The following is a 23,659-nucleotide window of genomic DNA, read 5'->3' as shown; positions in this document are numbered from 1 at the left end:
TGCTAAATATTAAATAATTAATCTTTTTTTTATTAAAAATGTCAAATTGAGTGGGTTGAAAATTGAATATTTTAGGCTGAAACAATATTTTTAATTTAATAAAATCTTTTAATTAAGAATATATTCTTTTGAAGTTATTTTTAAGTTGAAAATAGTTTATAAAATTTCGGTCACATGGTCACATTTGTTTAATGACTAAGACTTTCAAATTGAAACAGTTCAAGTTTTAACGCTGAAATCTGGAAATACTTAGATTTTGAACTGGTTTAAAATCGTTTTGTCAAATCGTTTTTGTTCAATTCTTATTACTTAAAGTATAGATAAATTTAAAAAAAGGTATTTATTTATTAAATAAAAATGTTTTTTATCCAAAATTTTCAACATCAAAAGCTTTTATTTTTAATTTGTTCAAGTCTTTAGGAAAGCATTTAAAAATTCTTTAAATTAAAAATGTAAGCTTAGAAATAAAAATTTTTAATGGAAAATTTTTAAAGTAACAAAATTTTGAATTACGCATTGTAAGCTAAATAATAGCATAATTTAAAAACATAACAATTCCCCTGATTATTTAAAAACTGTTAAAATTGTACGTGGGCAGATTTCTCTTCTAAAAATTTGTAAAATTCCCGGTAAAAATAATTCACTGTCATTTCCCAGTTTCCCGGTCCAGCGGCCACCCTGCGTAAAGTATAGATCAAAATTATTGTGATAAAAACTACTTAAATGTATGAAAAGAACTACTAACTAATGTCAAGAAAAGTACTCTTGAACAATAATAAATTATAATTTAATTGCAATATACTGAGATAATCTGAAAAATCTAAGACCCATAAACCATAAATAAGTAAATAAATCCGTAACCTAATAAATACAATTATATGCCCGGCAACTTTAGATAAGGTAGAAATCTCTTTTCTAAATTGGTTTTCCGGTCAAGACGCCACCCTGAATTAGTATGCGGTTAAATTATAAATTAATAAAGTCGAGAGGTTGATCGATCTTAAAACCTGGTTGTATGAGCCTTCGTAAAATCTTCGAAATTATATGGAAATCATCTTATATTTTTTAAGCCTTTCAGAACGCTTTGAAATCTTTTTCAAATTTTTTAAATCTTTGTAAAATCCAGAACATCTTTGAGATCTTTGCTAAATCTAAAAAATCTTTGAAATCTTTGTGAAATTAGTGAAATCTTTTGAAGTCGTTGAAAATCGCTTTAATAATTTTAGGTATTTGAAATATCTTGAGATCTATGAAATCTTTTTAAATATTTTGAAATCCTCGAAATCCTATTAAAATATTCATAATCATTTGAGATAATTGAAATCTTCAAAATATTAGTAAAATCTCTTATAGAATTGCAAAATCTTGGAAATCTAAGGAAAAAATTGGTAAAATTGTTTGAAAACTTTCAAAACTTTTGTGAAATTTTTGATTTCTGAACACTTTACAACCTTTAAAATCTTTTTGGAACCTACAAAATCTTTGTGAAATCATTGAAATCTTTAGAAGTCGTCTAAAACCTTTAAATTATATGAGATCTTTGAAAACATTTAGAATTTTTTAAATCTTTGAAACTTTCTGAACTCTATGTAATTTTTGTCAAATTGTTTAAAATCATTTAATTAATTTGAGATCTATGAAATTCATTAAACCATTTTTAAATCTTCGAAATTATTTAAAATGCTTAAAGTCTTCAAAATATTTGTGAAATCTTTTATATTGTTGCAAAATTTTGAAAATACTTGTAAAATCTTTTATATCGTTGTATAATCGTGAAATTCTATGGAAATTTTCTTACAATTGCCTGAAATTTTCGTAAAATCTTTTTAAATTTTGCGAAATCATTTAAAATCTTTAAAATCTTTGAAATGTTCAAAATTTTTGTGAGATATTTTGAAATTTTCGTACAATCTTTGAACTCATTGAAGACCTATAAAACTCTTCAGAAAACAATGAAATCTTTAAAATCTTGGTGAAATCTAAAAAGTCTTTAAAACCTTTGTTTAAGAATGAAATCTTATGAAATCTTTTAGATTTTGTTGAAATCTTTGAAATCATTAAGATCTATGAAATCTTTTTAAATATTTTGAAATATATTGATATCTTTGTAAAATTCGTTTGAAAGCTGCGTTAAATTTTCGTGAAATCTTTTTAAACTTTTCAGAAATCTTTTAAATCTATGGGCAATCTTAAAAATATTAGTAAAATCTTTTTTAATACTATGAAATCTTCATAATCATTAAAGATATTTGAAATATTTAATACCTTGTAAATCATTTCAGATCTTCACAATCTGTTATCATTTTTAAAAATGTTTGAAAACATTGAAAAATCTTTGTAAAATTTCTTGAAATCTTCGTGAAATCATTGTGAATCTTTTGAAACCTTTGCGAAATCTTTTGCATTTTTCTGAAATTTGTTATAGTACTTTAAAAAAAAAATTGAAATCTTCGAACCCCTTCTGAAATAGTTGAAATCATAAACTCTGATGTGCATTCAAAAGTCGCGTGATCAATCCCTCGTATCAAATACAAATCAATTGATTATTTTTGCTTACCCCGTCATCTTCGTTTTCTTCATCGTCCTCATTTTGCTCCACTGCGGACTCATCTTCAGTCACAGCTTTTGGAACTTTGCCCCTAACGCCGCCATGATTAGTCTGTTTTCAATATAAATTTGTTTATAAATTTAAATCCAACTCGTGTACTTAAACAAGTTAACGAAACACAGTTTCAATTTGAAATCTCTGCTTACCAAGTCCAACCACACGAGATACTCCCAGCACTGCTCGAAGCGGATATCAATACTGTGGAACAATTCCTTCCTTCGAATCGAGTGATCGATGTACTCGATATATGCCAGAGCATCAGCAACCGCTCTTTTCTTCGTGCAGAGGATGATTTTGTTAAAGTTGGCGAAAACCACGACGGAACCGAGTCTCTGGAATTCGGCTATCAACTGGAGAAATAGCTTTTTCATGTAACTGTAAAGTGTACGGCGAAGAGCGGGATCATAGAGCAAAGCTTGAGGAGATCGAAGCCATCGGTAAAAGTGGATTATTTGATAATCAGCGAACATATTCTTGTAAATGGTCACGTCTCTCAACCATGCATTCACCATATTTCGCAAGACTCTGAACGCCGCATTACACAAAGCTGTCTCATCATAACTAGGAATTCCTAACGTTGCCGATTCTCCAGATATCATTTCCTTCAATGAATAAATTAATTACATTAAAAGAATTTCCTGCTTACATCCTGGAAAAAATTACCTGACAATTTCAGGTCTTTTTCGGGTACAATTTTTCAATTGAATATTTCGCTTTTTTTCAACAATCGACTCGAAATATGTATACAGTTGCGGGAGTTTATCATTCGTAAAGTTTATTTTTTACTTTCTAGGGATTCAGTTAATTAATATATTCAATTAAGAAAGCTTTGACAAATTATATTACAAGATAATATAATGGAACTATAGGTTGATCAAATAATTATGTAATACTAAAAACATTACTCATAATTTCTTTTTTTCTCCCAAAAGTCCATGAATTTGAATAATTAAAAAAGATTTTTATTTTATATTCTTATACTTAAAATTCAGTGCATACTTAAGAAAAAATTAATGTGGATACTATATTAAATTCAATTTAAGCCAGATCAAATTCGGTACTTTTCATTTAAAATATTGCATATTCAACAAGATTCATGAATTTTTAAACAAGTAGTTGAATTTTCAACCACAAAGATGAATTTATTTCCAAAAAAGACGATTTTTTAAAGAAATCCATGAATTCACAACCAAATAGTTCGACATTCAAGTAAAAAAATCCCATCTTCAACCAAAAAGTTTAATTTTCAAGTAAAAAAGATCAGCTTTCAAACAAAAACGAAATAGTTAAATTTTTAGTTAACAAAATTAATTTTTCACTTAAAAAACCAATTTTCAACCAGTGATAAATTTTTAATAAGCTTGCAACCAAGTAGCTTTTTTCTCAACTAAAAAGATAATTTTTCTACTGAAATTATTAATATTTAACTGGAATATTTAAATTTTCAAGAACTTAAATATATTTAAAAGGATTTAAAAATATTACAAAGGATTTGCAATATTTTATGGTATTTTAAAGACTCCAAGGGATTTTTAAAGTTCTCAAAGTATTTTAATCACTTTTTCAGAATTTTAAGAAATATTATCAGATTGCATGTAATTTCATGAGATTTCAAGGCATTTTAAGGGATTTTATAATATTTTAATGGATTTTAATGAATCTATTAACAAGAAATAAAGGATTTGAAAAGATTTTAATGGGGTTTAAAAAAATTCCAAGAATTTTTCAAGATCTTTAAGAAATTTAAAAAAATTCCAAAAAATTTTAAATCATTTATTATATTTTAAAAGATTTAATGGGATCTTTAAGAGATTTAACCAATTTTATAAGGATATGTAAGATTTTAAGCCATTTTAAGAGATTCCAAGGAATTTTGAAGTGTTTTAAAAGATTCCAAGGAAATTTTAAGAGATTTTAACAGATTTTATAAGTGTACCGAGGATTTTAATAATTTTAAAGGATGTTAAAAGTTCTGAAAGTACTTTAATCACTTTTCCAGAATTTTAGGAAATTGTATCAGATTGTATGTAATTTCATGAGATTTGAAGGGATTTAATAATATATTTTGATGGGTTTCAAAGAATTTATTGACAGGAATTGAGGGATTCGCAAAGATTTTTTAAATATTTCAAGGAATGTTCAATGACTTTAAAGAATTTAAACTATTTTAGCGAATTTAAAAATATTCCAAGGGATTTAAAATAGAGTTTCAGAATTTTATAAGGACTTCAAATATTTTAAGGCAATTTAGAAGATTCTCAGAAATCTTCTGAAATTCCTTGGAATCCTTTCAAATACCATAAAATATTTCAAATCCTTTCTAATATTTTTAAATCCTTTTCAATTTATTAAAGTTCTTGAAAATTCCTTGGAACGATTTTTTGACAAAATCCACGAATTCTCAACCAAATATTTGGATATTCACCTAAAAAAATTCCATCTTCAACCAAATCATTGAATTTTCAAGCAAAAAAGATCAGTTTTCAAACAAAAATGAAATAGTAAAATTTTTAGTTAACAAAATTAATTTTCCACCTAAAAAACAAATTTTCAACCAAAGTGATCAATTTTTAATAAAAGAGTTTAGCTTGCAACCAAGTAGCTTTTTTCTCATCTAAAAAGATGATTTTTCTACTAAAATTATTAATATTTAATAAGAATATTTGAATTTTCAACCAAAAATATGATATTTCAAACAACAAGATTAATTTTCTACCAAATAAGACGATTTTTCAACAAAACACATGAATTTTCTAGGAAATAGACAAATTTTGAACTAAAAAATGACAAATTTTAAACCAAATAGTTGGATCTTGAACTAAAAAAGATCAATTATCAACAGAAAACAAAAAAGTTAAATTTCCAGTGGAAAAAATTAATTTTCAAGAAACATGATGAATTTTCAACTAAAATGATGAATCTTTAACTGGAATAGTTGAATTTTCAATCCAGAAAATTAATTTCTACCAAAAAAAAAAAAAATTTCAACCCAAGTGATGAATTTTTTACGAAAGAGTTTAAAATTCAACCAAGTAGATGAATTTTTACCTAAAATTATGAATATACTTAACTGCAATACTTGAATTTTCAACCAAAAAGACGAACTTTTAAACAAGAAGATCAACTTTCTACCAAAAAGAAGATTTATCAACAAAAGACATGAATTTTCAACGAAATAGTTCAATTTTGAACAAAAAAATACTAATTTTTCACAAAAAATGAAAAAATTCATTTTCATGTAAAATGATGATTTTTCAAATATAATTGTGAATCTTTCGCTGGAATAGTTGAATTTTCAACCAAGAAGGTTAATTTCTAAATTTAATTTTCAACCAAATTGATAAACTTTCAACTACAATTATGATTCTTTAACTGATATAGTTCAATTTTACACAGAGAATATGAATTTTCAACTAAAAAAAGACTTTCAACCAAAACTGGAAGTTGAATTTTCAGTTAAAAAAATAATGTTTAACTAAATAGATGAATTTTTATCGAAAACGTGGAATATTCAATTGGAATAGTTTCATTTTCGTGAAAAAACTAATTAAAAAAAAATAGTTCCATTTTTAAAGTGATGAATTTCCAATTAAAATTATGTATCTTCATCTGGAATATTTAAATTTTAAACCGAAAAACGACTTTTCAACTTAAATGGTGAATCTCTAACTAGAAAATTTTGTATTTTTAATTAAAAGACTAATGTTTCTAGCAAAAAAGACGAATTTTCAAGTAAAGAAAATAATTTTTCAAAAAAAATTGAATCGTTTAATTTTTAGTTAAAAAATTAATTTTCAACTAAAATTATGGAGTATTCAATTGGAATATTTTCATTTTCAGGTAAAAAAAATTTCAACCAAAAAATAAAAAATTAATAATAAAAAGAATAGTTACCTTTTCTTGCAAAGAGATGAATTTTCAACTAAAATGACCAATCTTTAACTAGAATAGTTGAATTTTAAACCAAAAAGATGAATTTTTAACCAAGTAGGTTTATTTCTAAAAAAAAGACGAATTTTCAAATAAAAATATAATGTTGAACCACAAATTGATTAGTCGCAGTTTTAATTGAAAAAAAATCAACTAAAGCGATGAATTTTTAATTAAAATGATGGACTATTCAACTGGAATAGTTACATTCTCTATTTGAAAATCATGATTATTTTAATATTTGTTTCGTATTTTGCTGTAAATTGTATTCTAAGCTGCGCTGAAACATGTATCATTTCAATCAATTTATATCATTACAATTCATAATGTGCATAAAAATTGAATCATACTAATTCTTATTTCCTTGATTTTACAATTTTTTAATTTTTAATCTTTTTTTTACGATTAAAGAAAAACTACTGTGCATCTGCATATGGTCTAATACAGGAACGTATCTAGGGTCCTTTGTCCGCTTTCGTCTTTTCCGTCCTTTTTCCACAAATTTAATTGTTTTATTTTTAATCTTCTTTTTTTACGATTGAAAAAAAATCGACTGGTCCTATCGAAAAATGATTAATAATAAATTTATAAATCTTTTTAGGCGAACAACTTTTGTCTGTCAATTTCAGTTCGTATCTTGTGTCATTTAAAAAAAATATATTTTTATCTTGAATGTTATTTTTTACGACTAAAGCAAAAACTACGTGTCCTATCAAAATTTATAGCTCTTTTTTGGATAAACAAGTTTTGTCTCATTTTTTTCGTAGCTTGTGTCGTTAGTCCAAAACTTTGTTGTTTTATTTTAAATGTTGTTTTTGAGGACTAAAAACAAAAACTACGCGTCCTATCGAAAAGTGATTGATTAAGAATTTGTAGGTCTTTCCAGGGCGCGCAATTTGATCTTATTCATTTTTTTCGTATCTTGCATAATTTGACCAAAAAATGGAATTTTTGGATTTTTCATTATTTTTGGTACGATCAAATTCGGAATTTTCAACTTTTCGACCAAATTAAAAAAGTTGTTATGATAATCTTGTAGGTCTTTCAAAAATCAATGTTTTTCTTCACATGACTTTTTTCATATCATGCGTTGTTTGCTTTAAAATGTTCATTTTAGTTTGCTTTTTGGATTTTGAAAATGCTCTAACTCTGATAATTTTCTTTTTATAGAAAAAAGTCATAGGGATAAATCTTGAGAGTTTCTGAGTACTATGAATAACCGTACATAGAATTTTGAAATCTTGAAAAAATGTGCCTTCAAAAATTGTTGGTACTATCAAATTTGGAATTTTCAACTTTTCGAACAAATTATAAAAATTGTTATGATAATCTTGTAGGTCTTTCAAAAATCAACGTTTTTCTTGGCTTTTTTTATATCATGCGTTGTTCGGCTTAAAATGTTAATTTTAGTTTTATTTCTTTTAATTTAAAAAGTGCTCTAACTCTGATCATTTTCTTTTTATAGAAAAAAGTTATAAGGATAAATTGTTCGAGTTTCCGAATACTATGCATAAACGTCGATAGAATTTTGAAAATTTGAAAAAATGTGGTTTCAAACATTTTGAAAATGCGCTCACTTTTTTAATTTTGATCCAAAATAGCTGGTTCACGAACTTGCTCTTTCTTTTTAGGCCTTAAAAAAGTGTGCCAAAGCAGAATCCAATCTGATCAATTTTTCGAAAGTTATCGTGCCTACAGTATACAGACAGACGGACAGACAGACAAACAACTTCGTAAAAATCGTTTTTTCTGACTCAGTGGGTCTCAAAGCGTAGAGATTGGATGAAAACCGACAAAGTGAAATTGTACATAAAAACAATACCTTCTCATTAGGATGAGAATGTAAAAATGAATCTTCAAATAAAAGTATTAACTTTTAACAAAAGTGTTTAAATTTCAACTAAGTAATTCAATTTTCATTCCTAAAAAAGATAAATTCTGAACAAACTGTTGAATTCTTAAGTATAAATAGTAATTATCTACCAAAAAGAACGCATTTTCAACATAACAAATGAATGTTTAAACAGATACTGGAATTTTCAACTAAAAACGATCAATATTCAACCAAAAATAGAATAGTTAAATTTTCAGTTGAAAAATTAGTTTCAAACAATTTAATTTGAATTTAATTAAAAATTTCAATCAGAAGAAAACTAAGCACCATCTAAGAAAAATTCCCTGACATTGTCAGATTTTTTTAGGTAAGGTGCAACCCTAATTAATACAATAGATTCAGTCAGGTTTATTTCATATAATTATTGAAAAAATTGTGTAAAATTATCAACCTGTAAAGTTGCCTGAGATGCACTGTGAAATGCTACGAAGGAACTGGTGCCATCGATATCGTTCACGTGATGAGATTGCAGTAAGGTATTAACGGCTAAACTGTCGATTTCCAATTCGACGCAAACACTTGAATACGTTCCTGTTTTGTTGATTGCACAGCTCGAACTTTCTTCGAAATCAGTCAGCAGTCTGTTAAATTCATATAACAATTAGTACGCGAAGTAAATATGTTTTTAAACTGGCTCTAAAAACAGCTCTACACGATTTTTTCGAAAGAATTCAAAAGATTTCAAAGACTTCCAGCGACTTAAAAGGGTGTTCACGTATTTCAAAGGAGTTTAAAGTATAACAAAGGATTTCCGTATAGCTTCCAAGGGAATTCATAGAATTTCCGAAGATTTTAATTATTTTAAGAAATGTCCTAAACCTTCAAAACTTTAAAGACATTTATAAATGAAGGATTTTTAAGGCCATGTGACTAGTGGGTCACGTGACCAGATTCCTACCTTACCGTCACCTTTCTTATTTCTCAACTTATTTTTACACGAAACGCCACATCGAGTTGAAAATTTGAAATAATAAATAGGAAGCACTAAGAAAGGTGGGTCTAGTCCTAAACTTTAATAATTATAAAAAAAAATTTTTTTTAATTATTTACAACAAAAAACTTTTTTCATAACTATACAAATTTAGGACTAGACCCGCCATTCTTAGCGTTTCTTGTTTAGTATCCCAAATTTTCAACTTAATGTGGCGTTTCGTGTGAACATAAGTTGGGAAATAAAAAAGAGTGGCGATAAGGTAGGAACCTGGTCACGTGACCCACTCATCACAAGACCTTAAGGATTTAAAAGGTTTTAGGGTATTTTTAATGATGTCAAAGGACATCAGAGAATTTTAAGGATTTCAATCGATTTTTTAAGGAATTTCAATAGATTTTGCAACATTTTGTAATATGTCTATAAATTGCAAAAAAGTTTCACCAGAATTAAGGGACATATAGGATTTTAAAGAGTAAGGAGATTCTCAAAGATTTCAGGGGGTTTCTGAGGATTAAATTATTTTCATTTTAAATAGTTTAAGCATCCTGGAAAAACTATAAAATTGCATTTCAAAATCTTAAGAAATCTAGAACTAGTTTAAATTTTTTTTAAATTTAGCTTTGTTTTTACAATTTTTCAAAACTTCTCAATAACTTTAAAAATTAATTGAATTTGTCCTAAAAATTTTAGACAATCCTGCGAATAAAAAAAAATGTCCTTAAAATTTGGAATTCTAAATAACAATTGAACACTTATTATTTTAAGAAACAATTAGAGTAATTTTAAGAGATATTTAGAATTTTCAAAAAGATTAAAAAGTAATTTAGGACTTGAAATGATTTCAAATAATTTTAACGAAGTGTGTTTACCGACAAAATTTGGTTATTCGTGACGAAATTTCGGTGCAAATACTCCCAATCAAATTTAAATACAAAATGTCGATTTTTGCAGTTTACAACAAATGTAGAGGCTTTTTAAGAATTGTGAAAGGGGTCCAAACGAATAAAAACATTTTCTCAAAATTCTTAGGAAAATTGAAAATGATTCTTCCTTTTGAAAAATTATTTTAACAGAATATTCAAAAAGATTTCAAGAGAATTCCAATATTATTAAAAAGGACCCGGGAAGAATTTAAGGATTTTTATAAAATTTTGAAGATTTTCTAAAACTTGTAGTAAAAATTTTATTCAGTTTAAAATATGTTTAGAAGTTCTAAAAATTTGTTTCACAAACTTCGTTTATATCACTTGATATCATTTTAAGTTTTTAATTAATTTTGAATCTTTTCAAAACTTCTGAATATCTCTTAAAATTACTCACATTTGTGTACAAATAATAAGTGTTTAATTATTATTTATACATCAAAATTCAACAATTTCGCTTACAAATTAAACATTTTATTAAGTAGAACAATAAGAATTGTGACGTTAAAATGTTATAAGCTTTTCGAAACTTGAGCAATTCAAAGCTTTCTATGTCAAACAATTAAGTTTCAAATTGTTTACTTTTAAATATTTAGCTTTAATTTAGTCTTCTTAAATTATAAGTCAAATATTGCTAAATATTAAATAATTATCCTTTTTCTTAATCAACATTTTTTTTGTAATTAAATGGATTAAACATTGAATAATTTAGGCTGAAACAAGATTTTTAATTTAATAAAAGCCTTTAATTACGAGTCTGAAAATTCTTTCACTTTCAACGGATTTAGAATCGTTTTATCAAATCAATTATTGTTTAGTTTTTAATACTTAAAGTAGGGATCCATTAAAAAAATTATTTATTTATGCACATTAAAATTCTTTAAATTAAAAATATAAGCTTAAAAATAAGAATCTAAAATAGAGAATTTTTTAGGTAACAGATTTTCGAATTACGCATTATAAACTTAATGATATCATAATTAAAAAAGATATAAATTCAACTAATTATTTAAAAAATTGTTGAAATCGAACTTGGACAGATTTATCTTCTGAAAATTTGTAAAATTCCCGGTCAAGAAATAAATGCACTGTTATTTTCCGGGTTTTTCCGATCTCAGAAAATTCCCGGTTTCCCGGTCCAGCAACCATCCTGAATATTTTAATGAATTTCAAAGAATTTATTCAAAAGAATTGAGGGGTTTGCAAATTTTTTAAATATTTCTAGGTATTGTCAATTACTTTAAAGAATTTAATCTATTTTAACGAATTTAAAAATATTCTAAGGGATTTAAAATAGAGTTCAAGAATTTTATAAGGATTTTCAAGATTTTAAGGGGTTTTAAAAGATTCTAAGGATTCTTCAAGGTCTTTACAAAATTTCGAAAAATTCAAAAAAAAAATTTTAATAAGTTAGGATATTTTATAAGATTAAATGGGATCTTTACGGGATTTCAAGAAGTTGTAGAGAATTTTGAAGATTTCAGGATATTACGACAGGTTCCAAGGAATTTTAAAAACCGTCCATAAATTTAAAAGGATTTCGAAATATTACAAAGCATTTGAAATATTTTAGGGTATTTTAAATGATTCCACGAGAATTTAAAGGGATTTTAAAGGGTTATGTAAGATTTTTGAGGATTTAAGTAATTTTATAATATTTTAATGGATTTCAAAGAATTTATTCCCAATAATTGAGCTATTTCCATATATTTTAAAATATTTCAAGTTATTTCCAAAGAATTGAAAGAATTTACCATATTTTAGGGAATTTAAAAACACTCTTAGGAATTGTCAATAGATTTTAAGAATTTTAAAGGCTTTCACAGATTTTAAAAAGGTTTAAAAGATTCATAGTATTTTGTCTAGATCGTGAAAGAATTTTTAAAAATTATAAAAGATTCCAAAGGATTTTTAATAATTTAGAATATTTTAAAAAGTTCAATGCAATTTTTAGAGATTTCAAGGATTTTTGACAGGATTTCTAAGATTTCACAGTATTAAGGTATTTTAATAAAATTTCCAGAATTTTAGGAAATTTTATCAGATTGCATGTAATTTCATGAGATTTCAAGTGATATTATAATGTTGTAATAGATTTCAAAGAATTTATTCAAAAGAATTGCGGAATTTGAAAAGATTAAAAAATATTTCAAGGCATTTCCAAAGATTTTCAATAAGGTTCAACATATTTTAAAAGATTTCAAGAAATTTCAAAAGACTCTACAGGATTTGAAATAATTTAGAATATTTTAAAATACTGAATCGAAATTTTAAGGGGGTTCAAGAATTTCTACACGATTTATAAGATTTCAGGGTATTTTAAAAGATTCCAAAGATTTTTCAAGAGTTTGAATAAATTTAAAAGGGGTTTAAAAATATTACAAAGAATTTGAAATATTTTATGGTATTCTAGAAAATTTCAAGGAAATTTTTAAGGATTTTAACAGCTTTTGTAAGATTTTCGAGGATTTAAAAATTATAAGGGGTTTCAAAAGTTCTTAAGGTATTTTAATCAATTTTCCAGAATTTCAGGATATTTGATCAGATTACATGTGATTTCATGAGATTTTAAGGGATTTTATAATATTTTAATGGATTTGAAAGAATTTATTCATAAGAATTGAGAGATCTGCAAAGATTAAAAAATAATTCAAGCTATTTTCTCAGATTTTAAAGAATTACAAATATTCTTTGGAGTTTTAATAGATTCCAAAAGATTTTCAGTAGATTTCGAGAAGTTTAAAAAATTTGAAAGATTCTAGGGTGTTTAAAATTTTTAATGATTCCAAGGAATTTTTTGAAGAGCCTTACAAAATTTTAAGGTATTTCAAAACATTTCAATGGATTTTATAATATTCTCAAGGATTTCAATGAATTTGACGGGATTTTAAAAGCTCTCAAGATGTTTTACCGAATAAATGTTCACCATTTTCGAAAATATCAGATTCCAAGGTTTAAACCTCTCAGTCTACACTGGGTATAATATACCCGGACGATACTTTCGGCTCGCTATATAATTTTCTCAGTTTTCTGAAAATATCTATAGTAATATGTCGAATTCATCTTATTAAGTTTAGAGTATTCATTTTTGTTAAACTTTTAGCAATAATTAAAAGAAAAAGAAAAATGCCGATACGTTAATTAAAACCAAAGATATTGAAATCTAGGCTGAGAGGGTTAAGGGATTTTAATACAGGATTTCCAAATTTAGAAGGGTTTTTAATTTTAAGTCTGTCGGAAATTGCAGCAATTTCGTCACGGCCCGTCCACTCCCATTAAAAATTGAAACCAAAGTAAAAAATCTCACTCAATAGATTTCGAGAAGTTTAAAAAAATTGAAAGATTCTAGGGTATTTAAAAATTTTAAAGATTTCAAGGAATTTTTTCAAGAGCTTTATAAAATTTCAAGGGATTTCGAATCATTTCGAGGGATTTTATAATATTTTCAAGGATTTCAATGAGTTTGAAGGGATTTTAAAAGCTCTCAAGGTGTTTTAGACAATAAATTTTCACCATTTCCGGAAACATCAGATTCCAAGGTTTAAGGGATTTTAATACAAGATTTCCAAATTTAGAAGGGTTTTTGATTTTAAGCCCATCGGAAATTGCAGTGATTTCGTCACGGCCCCTCCACTCCTATTAAAAATTGAAACCAAAGTAAATAATCTGACCTGTTATCATCATTCTCACTGCCTCCAAAGTCTGGCTTCTCCGTCGGCGAGCACCAAAGCACAAAATTATTCTTCTGCAAATGCCTGGCATAAAACAAATCCGCCCCAAAGAGTGTCGCATCCGGCGGAATATTTCCAATAGGCGCATGAAAATATCGACACTGTTCAATCATCAAATCCAGAGTTCTCTCACACTCCAGATAATGACGAAGCATCGCCTTCGCTCCGACCTTTTGCCACTCGAATGTATTATACAAATTCTCCACATCCTGAATATGCGTCTTAACCACCGGAAACTCGTTCAGCATCGGCATACTATTGGTCACGACTGGAACGTCCATCGGCGTCTGGAGAACCAAAACCGTCGCTCCTTTCATTTCATTCTTATAATTCTTCAGTGCCACCTGAATGGCCTTATAAACTTTCTGCAGATCCGTTTCAATCTTCACCTCGAAATGCATCGCGTCCGGAGTATTTTTCAGACTTTCCTCCGAGTGCTTTTCACTGGCAACGCTCCTTTCAGCGACGTAGAGCGTATTCATATTCGGCATTTGATTCGTCCGGACAGTATCGTGCACGAAAATGTGGGACCTTTTGCTTGGACTCAAAAACAATCCCCAGATCGCACGCTGATGATTCGAGGACCAGTGATGGTAGAGGAAAATGTATTTCAAAACCCCCGCCTCTTTCAAATAGGGTTGAACCGCAATGCTCTGGAAAGTGACATGCTCAAGGTTGAAAGTGTCAGCACCATCAGCCATCTGACCAGCCGCATTTTTGTCCACGGTGCAGACGCAACCCAACTGCAAAATTGCTCGGAACTCTAGAGTCATCTGCGTTTCGTAGATCCCCTCGATATCTGGAGTCGTCAGATCATCCATGGCGTTGAAACTCCTAAACTTGGATTCCGTGACTGTGTAGCGATAGAGATTGAAGACCGGTCGTCCTCGAGGCAAAATCTTTGAACACTTCTTCCAATTTTTGTCATTGGTTTCTTCAGGAAAGGGTACTCGCCTGTTGACGTAGAAAATTCGGGGAACATTGAGACGCAGTAGGTGCAATTCTTGATCAACAAGTGCCCAGAGGCGAAACAATCCGAGTTCACTTGTCTCTACAATCTGTATTATCTGCCAGGGTGTGTCAAATAACTTCCGCTGAGCTCGTCTCAAGAATCCACCCAAGGATCCACCAATCGGGTTCCTCGCACTCGGGCGATTAGCTTGATCGAAGCTATTGTCGACTCGCTTTTTATTTCTCTTCGCACCGGGTTCCAGGCCCCTTTGCTTTAATTGAAAAGCCCACTTCTTCTTGTGGAACTCGAGCCATTCCATTTTCTCCTTGTAGGTTGTTCCCATCGGTGGAGCAGGGCCAAAGACCTCCTTCCAGGATTTTGACTTATCCTCGGATTCCTCTTCGGAGGAAGACACTACTCGTTTTCGTTTGTGGACTGCTGAGGTTGCTGGTATCTTGAAATGTGGTGATTTGCTTCCGATGTCTTCGATGTCGGGTGGATCCTCCCCGTCAGGGATTTCCATACCTGATTCTTCGTTTTCATGCGTTCTTGGAACCGCTTGGAAGATTTCGTTGATCTTCATCTGCGATTTTGCTTTGTTCTTTTCGTTAACTTTCTTATAGAGCCAGTCTGGATGCTGAACTCTTGGTACTGGATTTGCAAGCTAAAATCCAATCAGGAGAATCTTTTGATTTAAGAGACTAAGAACCAATATCAAGGTTGCTATAGAATCCTGATTTCGAAATCCCCTGAACTTTCCCTGATCAATTTTTCAGTTTGCCAGATCATTATAAATTTCTCTTTTCGGTATAAAATGAACCTTACACCTACGAAATCAATAATGTTAATGCAAAAAAAGGTTTGTCGCTAAATTCATTTTAAACCTCTTTCATGACAATAGTCATACCGAATAAGAATAATAAGAAGTTTCCATAATCCAAGTGGTTTCTTTAAGGGCGATGTTCGATGAAAACGTTGGATAAAATACATTAATTTTACAACAAAATAGTCGAGTTTCAAATTAAAAATTTAACTTTTAAACCAAAAAATGGAGGGATTAAATCGTCAGTTGAAACCATTTATTTTTAAACAAGAAAAAAAGAAAACTTTTCAACAAAATATTTAAATTTTCAACCAAACTAATGAAACTTCGATAAAACTATGAAGTGTAATAGTTGATACTTCCACAAATAAATATTTCCACAAATAAATTTATTTTCAAATAAAAAAGAAAAATTTTCCAATTAACAATAGAATAGTCACATATATGGTTCAAAAAATCAACTTTCAACAAAAAAATGAGAATTTCTAACAAAATAGTTAAATTTTCAAACAAAAAAATGAATTTTTAACTGAAATTATAAATAATTTACGAAAACAATACATTTTTAAACTATTAGATGAATTTTTAACCCAAAAGATGGAATTTCTACAAAAGACAAATTTTTAACAAAATACCAAAAATGGAACAGTTACATTTTGACCAAAAAGTTACTTTTTTAGTAAAAAGCTGATTTTTCAATCAAATAAGATTAATTTTCAATTGAACAGTTAATTAAAAAAACAGACAAATTTTCAACTGAAAAGATTAAATTTTCTTTAAAAAAAGATAAATTTACCACTAAAAATGAAATAGTAAACTTTACAATTAAACAAATGAATTTTTAACTGAAATGATAAACTTTGAACCATCAAAATGAATTTTCAACAAAATAGTTAACTTTTCAACCAAAGAAATGAATTTTAAATAAAAAGGATGTTTGAAATAATAAATACTTTTCTACAAAAAAGACTAATTTTCAACAAAATAGTTGAATTTTCACCTAAAACAGACCAATTTTCAACCAAAAATAGGTCGATTAAATTTTCAGTTGGAAAAATAAATTCTCAAGCAAAAAAAAACGAGATTTTAAAAAACTAGCTCAATTTTTAACTAAAGAAATGAATTTTTAACCAAACAGAGGAATTTTCTACAAGAGAGACAAATTTCCAAAAGAATAAATGAAGTTTCAAAAAAAGAATATAAATTTTCCTCCCAAAATATACTAGTTTTAATTTGGTTTTATTTATTTATTATTAATTTAATTTATAGTTGAACTTTCACGTAAAATAGAAATATTTTATTTAAAATAACCTGATTCTGTCAGGTTTCCTCTGTCATTCCCTGACCAGTTTTAAATTCCCTGACTTTCCCTGACAATTGCTAACCAGAAATAGTTGAATTAAACAAACAAAAAAAAACAAATTTCTAACAAAACAGTAACATCTTCAACCAAAACAAATTATTTTTTGACCAAACAGTTGAGATTTTGAATAAAGAAAGATGCAATTTCTATTAAAGGATATGAATTTTCAACTCAAAAGGACAAATTTTCAACAAAAAAGTTGAATTCCAACTAAAAAGAATGATTTTTTAAGAAAACTGTGAAATTTTTAACATAATACTAAAATTAATTACGACTTCAGTTTATTGAAAATAACTTTATTCTGTCAGGTTCTCTTTGAAATTCCCTGACCAGTTTTAAGTTCCTCGATTTTCCCTTACAATCTGGAATTCCTTAACATGTAGCAATGCCGAATATGTAAATGAATAATGTGAGGCAAAATTACTCACTCCTTGCATGGCTGCTGGAATGGTAATAATTTTCTGAATCGTGCTTCCAAGTCTTTCAACGTAGTAACCCCAGTCCAAAATTTCTCGGATATTTGGCTCCTGAATGCTCGGGTCTTTCAGCCACTTCCTCAAATAATGCCTCGTTACGCTTGGCTCAGATTGAAAAATTGCTAAGGGAATCGCTCTGCAATTCATCAGAATATTTTGTATGTCAAGAATTTGGAGTTTTAGCTGGGGGGGGGGGGGGGTTTCATATTTGTGAAATATTTCTGAATCAAAACTAATTTTTTTAATGAATGATTGCGTTCCAAAAGTACAGATATGCAATTTTTGCGAAAATTTAATTATTGGCACATAAAATCATATAAATTTCGCTGAAAATGACAACACAACCACTCATAAATAACTTCTATACACATCTATTATCAATATTTTATTGTAAATTATTTTTAGAGCTTTTGCACATTTTATTTTTAAAAATCCGATTTTTAGTCCTTGATTTAACCTTGAGCCTGCACTATTGAGTTCACTGCAAAAAAAATTTGCAATACATTTTTATTTGGTTTCTTTTCATTATAATTTTAGTTCATCAATATTATATTTCAAGATTTTTCCGCAAAAAAAAACGATAATTTCGCAATTCAGTTATCTCGAACCATTTTTTAAATAAGATTTTTAATAAAATGAAGAGAAATATTGCCAAAAACATGCACGATGAAAAAAAATCCGTAAATTAAGAAAGTTATCAGTAAAATCAATATAGTTTATGCAATCGAAGTTTGAAAAGTAATTAAACAAATTTTTTAACAAATTTAATTGTTTCATTTATTGAATGGAAAAAATACAGAAATCTGAAGAGTGTGTTCAAAGAAATGACAAATATTACTGGGCGGAATATTTGCATCGTAGAAATTTTTTGTTATTTTCATGCAATCCTGAAAAATATTAATAACTACAATCCTTAAAATATAAAAATAATTATTGTAGTTCATTGCAGCATGCCATTTTAACAATATGACGCCTTTTTCATTTGTTTATGTTATGAAACTCTGGTCTAATGCAATTTTTTAATCAATAATTTTTATAATAATATTCATAAGTACATCTTCAAAAATATACAAATTTCCGTAAATGGTTATTTTAGCTCATTAGCGAGATTTTTTGAAGAATTTAACGCTCTTTCTTATTTTTAATTTCTGTAGCTCTGCACCCTGTCAATATTAATCGCAAATATAAATTAAATACCTTTCAGTAACAGGAGACCCTTCTGGTTTCCTGGAGATGATATATTTACAAGCCAATCCTGCATCTTTCACCATCTGATCTCCCAAGAACTCAGCCAATCGCTTAGCAGTTGAAATGGAAGTAGACTTCTGACTTCCATAATCTTCGAGTGTCCGAGACATGGACTTATTTTCCGAAATAAGTTCAAACAACTCAGAATCCGGTAGATTTGCACCCTGAGAAATAAAGACAGTGTGATTAAAATGCTAATATAAGCTGTCCAGCGATTCTTAGGAACAAAAATCAAAGTCCTTTCCAGGTCAAGAAATTAAGTTTTTCCCGTTTTTCCTTGAACTTTTTGAAATCTTTGTGAAATCTATAAATAATTTTGAAATCTTTTGAAATCTTTATGAAATCTTTGATATACTGGTGAACTCTTTGTTTACTCTTTGGGAACTTTTTTGTGTTCGTATCAAATCATTGAAATCTTGAGGAAACTTCTGAAATTTATTGAAAGCTTTTTAAATTGTTTAAAATTTTTGAAATGTTTTGAAATATTTTTAGATTTATATATTTTTAAATCTTTGTGAAATGTTTCAAAATCTTCTGAAAAATGTTGAAATCGTTTAAAATCTTTGAAATCTTTTGAAATCTTTATGAAATCTTGGAAATACTGGTGAACTCTTTATTTAATCTTTGAAAACTTTTTTGTGTTCGTATTAAATCAGTGAAATCTTTAGAAAACTTCTGAAATTTATTGAAAACTTTTTAAACTGTTTAAAACCTTGCAAATGTTTTGAAATATTTCTTGATTTATATATTTGAAATCTTTTAAAATCTTCTGAAAAATTTTGAAATCGTTTAAAATCTTTGAAATTTCTTGAAATCTGGTTTACTATGCCTGTTTTAAAGGTTTTAGAATCTTTAAAATCCTTGAAATCTTCTTAAAGTCTTAAAATATTAGTGAAATGTTTAAAAGTCTTTGTGAAATGTTTGAAATTCTTTGAAATCTTCTAACAAAATTTGAAATCCTTGTGCAATTTTTTTGAAATTATTTGAAATCTTTATGAAATGTGTGATATTTTTTTTAATATTTTGAAATGTTTATGAAATCTTGGATATATTTGTGAAATCTTTAGAAAACTTGTCAAATGTATTAAAACCTTTTTAAATTGTTTAAAACCTTTGAAATGTTTTGAAATATTTTTAGACTTTATGAATGCTTCAAATTTGTTGAAATACTTATGAAATATTTCCTCTATCTTTCCCTCTGAAATCTTTTGTATTTGTTTGAAATTATTCAAATAATTGAAACATTTGAGATCTTCTAAAAATTTTTGAAATTATTTAAATTTTTGAAATGTTTTGAAATCTGATATACTATACCCTTTTTGAAAACTTTGAAATGCTTGTGTTATTTTGACATCTTTATAAAATTTGTATGAAATATTTTAAATATTAATATATTTTAATATATTAGAAATCTGGTGTACTGTACCCTTTTTGAAATCTTTGAAATTTTTGAATTCTTTCGAAATTTTTATGAAATCTTTTTAATTTTAGTAAAATCTTTGAAATATTTGTGAAATAGTTCTTTAATTTTTGTTTGTAAGATCTTTTGTGCTCGTTTTAGATCATTGAACTCTTTTGGAATCGTCTCAAAATTTGATGTAATGTACCATTTCTGAAATCATTGAAATTCTTGAAATCTTTTGAAATCCTTATGAATTATTTGAAATATTGGCGAAACCTTTCAAAACATTTTGAAATTATCTAAAATCTTTGACATCTGGTGTACACTACCCTTTTTATATATTTTTTTAAATAATTGAAATCTTTGTGAAATATTCGAAATCTTTGTGAAATCTATGAAATCTTGTCTACACACCTTGTTCAAATCCTTGAAATCCTTAAAGTTTTAATGAAATTTTCGAAATCTTTAGGAATTTTTTTTTTAATTTTGACAAAATCTCTATAATAAAATAAAATAAAATTTCTAATATTTTTAAATCTTTGTGAAATCTTTGAAAACTAACGTGCAAACCCTTTTTTAGTCTTTGAAGTGCGTGAAATCTTTAAAAAAAAATTTAAATCCTTTTTAGTATTATAAAAGCTTAGAAATACTGTATTAAAATATTTTGAAATCTTTAGAATTATTTCATAATCTTTTAAATTTTGGTGCATACTCAAAAACCGAGTAGCCAACCCCTTGAAAAAACCTTTGTATAGTCATGGTTCATTCTAATTCTGAAACTGAATTAACATCGACATTTTCAGTTAATAATTTTTATAATTTGTAAGATGAATATAAAAAAATGTATATTTTAATATTCTATATTAGCAGAGAAGCAATTAAAAACTGATAGAATTATTCCTAATATTACCAGGGCGTCTACTCAAATTTTGGGGGAAAATTGCCTAACAATTCCAGGTTTTTTCCAAGTATAATTTTTCATAGTACGGAGTAATTCAAATATTTCACTTTTTTTTAAATCTATAAATAAATAAACAAATCAATCAAACTAAAAACATAATAATATTAATTTCTTGAATTTTGTCCATGACTTTGAATAATAATTCAAACCAATTTTTATTTCATCTTCTTAAACTTGAAATGCAGTTCATATTCAGGTAAAATTAATCTGGGTACTAAAATAGATACATTTCGACTAAAAAATATTAATTTTAAACCAAAAAAATAAATTTTCAAATAAAATAATGAACATTTGACTGGAAAACTTGGAATACTTCAATTGTCAACGATAAAGATTAATTTTCAAACAGGAAGATTAATTTTCTACAAAAAAACACGATTTTTCAACAAAATACATACATATTCAACGAAATAGTTCAATTTTGAACTAAACAAGACAATTTTTCAACCAGATAGTTGTATTTTGAACTAAAAAGATCAATTTTCAATCAAAAATGGAATTTTTAAATTTTCATTAAAAAAAAAAAGAATTTTCAACAAATTAGTTCAATTTTCAATCAAAGTGATAAACTTGAAACTAAAATTACAAAAATTTAACTAAAATAGTTGAATTTTATACCAAAAAGATCAATTTTCAACCAAAATGACGAATCTTTAAATGTAATAATAGAAGTTTCAAACAATAAGATTAATTTCTACCAAAAAATACGAATTTTCAACTAATAGCGATAAAAATGCAATTAAAAACTGAATAGTCAAATTTTTAGTTCAAAAAATAATATTAAACCAGAGATGAACTTTCGAATAAAATTATGAATCTTTATTTGGAATAGTGAAATTTTCAATAACACAATTTTTTTTGTTAAATATGAGTTTTCAAAACAGAAGATTAGTTTTTTTTACCATACATAAAAGACAATTTATCAACAAAAGACTTTTTTGACCAGAAAGAGGAATTTTCAACCAAGAAGATCAATTTCTACCAAAAAAGAAAATATTTGAACAAAGCACATGATTTTCAACTAAAAAGATCAATTGTTCACCAAAAATTATATAGTTCATTTTTAGTTTGAAATAGTTATATTTTTAGTTAATAACCTTTAATTGTCAACAGAAACTAAAACGAATTTTTAACAATAAAGTAAATTTTTCAACTGTAATAATTAAATTATCAGTACAAAAATTAATTTTCAGCCAAGGAAGAAAACAAATTTTCAACAAAATAGCTCAGTTTTCAACCAAAGAGATGCATTTTCGTTTATAATGATAAACGTTGAACCAAAAAAGGTCATTTTTAACAGAAGATTTTAACTTTCAACCAAGTAATTCATTGTTCATTAAAAAAAAAAGAATTCTGAAGAAAAAAATGTAGAAGTTGATATTTCAATAAGAATAGATTAAAATCTTTAACTAAAAATAGAATAGTTAAATTTTCAGTAGAAAAAATTTTCAGTTAGGATAGACATCCTGAATACAATCTGTTCATTGAAATTTATCAAATAATTAGTACATTCTACAAAAAGTGCCCTGAAATCTCTTTATTCTATATTGAACAAAAGATAAATTTTATCTTGATAAATAAAAAAACTTTTTAGTAGCATGATTTTTTTCTAAAATAGGTGTCTCTCTCATAAAAAACTATAAGATTTAAATTACTTTTCACATTTCAATAAAATAACTCTTTTAAAAGCAAAAAAAAAGAAAATTCAAGGTTGTCGTGCAAAAATTCAAGGAGATTTCCAGGTTTTTAAGGTTTAAAAAATCGGAAAAGTGACTTACTTTACTGAAGAGAATGTCGAGCCAATAGTCAGCGACTTTAGCGACCGAAGCATAGCACTCTTCCAGCGTTTCTCCCTTCAAAAACGACTCGAAAACCGAGGATTGAAAGATCTTAATTAACTGGAGTTCCCCTCTGCGCTTGATCTCAAAACCTTTCAATTCAGCGAGTGATCCATCAAAATTGAAAACCGCGTACCTCTTCTTCAACTTTTTCCCTTCCTCCTTAGACGCGGGTAAAACCATCGCGAGATAAGGACCGTCAACCTCGAAGAAAATCGAGTTCTCGCTTCGCACTTTGTATGTTAAATTCTCCTTGTCTACAAGATCGTGATAAACGTCGTTTGTAAACTGATCCTTCACCATAAAATTCAGGACCGCGTTTGGATATGAAACCGTCAATTTGGATTTCTTAGGATGTGTCGTTTTTACGATTACGTTGTCCGGGAACGAAGCTGGAAGAATACACCAAATACCGTCGGTATCCAACTCCAAAGGGCGGCCAACCTGTTCCACAATTTCTCGAGCTTTCCGAATAATATGGGCTCCTGTGTAACACACGATGCCTCCCATTTCCATACTGAACCACCGAGAACTATCAAGTTATAAAGAATTGAAATTTAAGAAATTTAATTCAGA

General features: G+C 27.4%; 1 protein-coding gene across 2 annotated transcripts in view; it reads right to left on the bottom strand.

Annotated features, from left to right (window-relative positions):
* LOC117179561 (DNA polymerase epsilon catalytic subunit A) overlaps nt 1–23,659 on the bottom strand; it is a 67,677-nt gene that overhangs the window by 9,954 nt on the left and 34,064 nt on the right. For both annotated transcript variants that reach the window (XM_033371483.1, XM_033371484.1), the window contains 7 exons: nt 23,024–23,615; nt 18,832–19,046; nt 17,587–17,770; nt 13,961–15,636; nt 8,824–9,013; nt 2,755–3,210; nt 2,558–2,659 (listed from right to left, as the gene is read on the bottom strand). In XM_033371483.1, coding sequence (XP_033227374.1) covers nt 2,558–2,659; nt 2,755–3,210; nt 8,824–9,013; nt 13,961–15,636; nt 17,587–17,770; nt 18,832–19,046; nt 23,024–23,615 — 3,415 coding nt within the window. The remainder of the gene's footprint in view (nt 1–2,557; nt 2,660–2,754; nt 3,211–8,823; nt 9,014–13,960; nt 15,637–17,586; nt 17,771–18,831; nt 19,047–23,023; nt 23,616–23,659) is intronic.

Source organism: Belonocnema kinseyi, chromosome 9, assembly GCF_010883055.1.
Source record: "Belonocnema kinseyi isolate 2016_QV_RU_SX_M_011 chromosome 9, B_treatae_v1, whole genome shotgun sequence".
Lineage (NCBI taxonomy): Eukaryota > Metazoa > Arthropoda > Insecta > Hymenoptera > Cynipidae > Belonocnema > Belonocnema kinseyi.
This window is presented reverse-complemented; position numbering and strand designations above follow the sequence as displayed.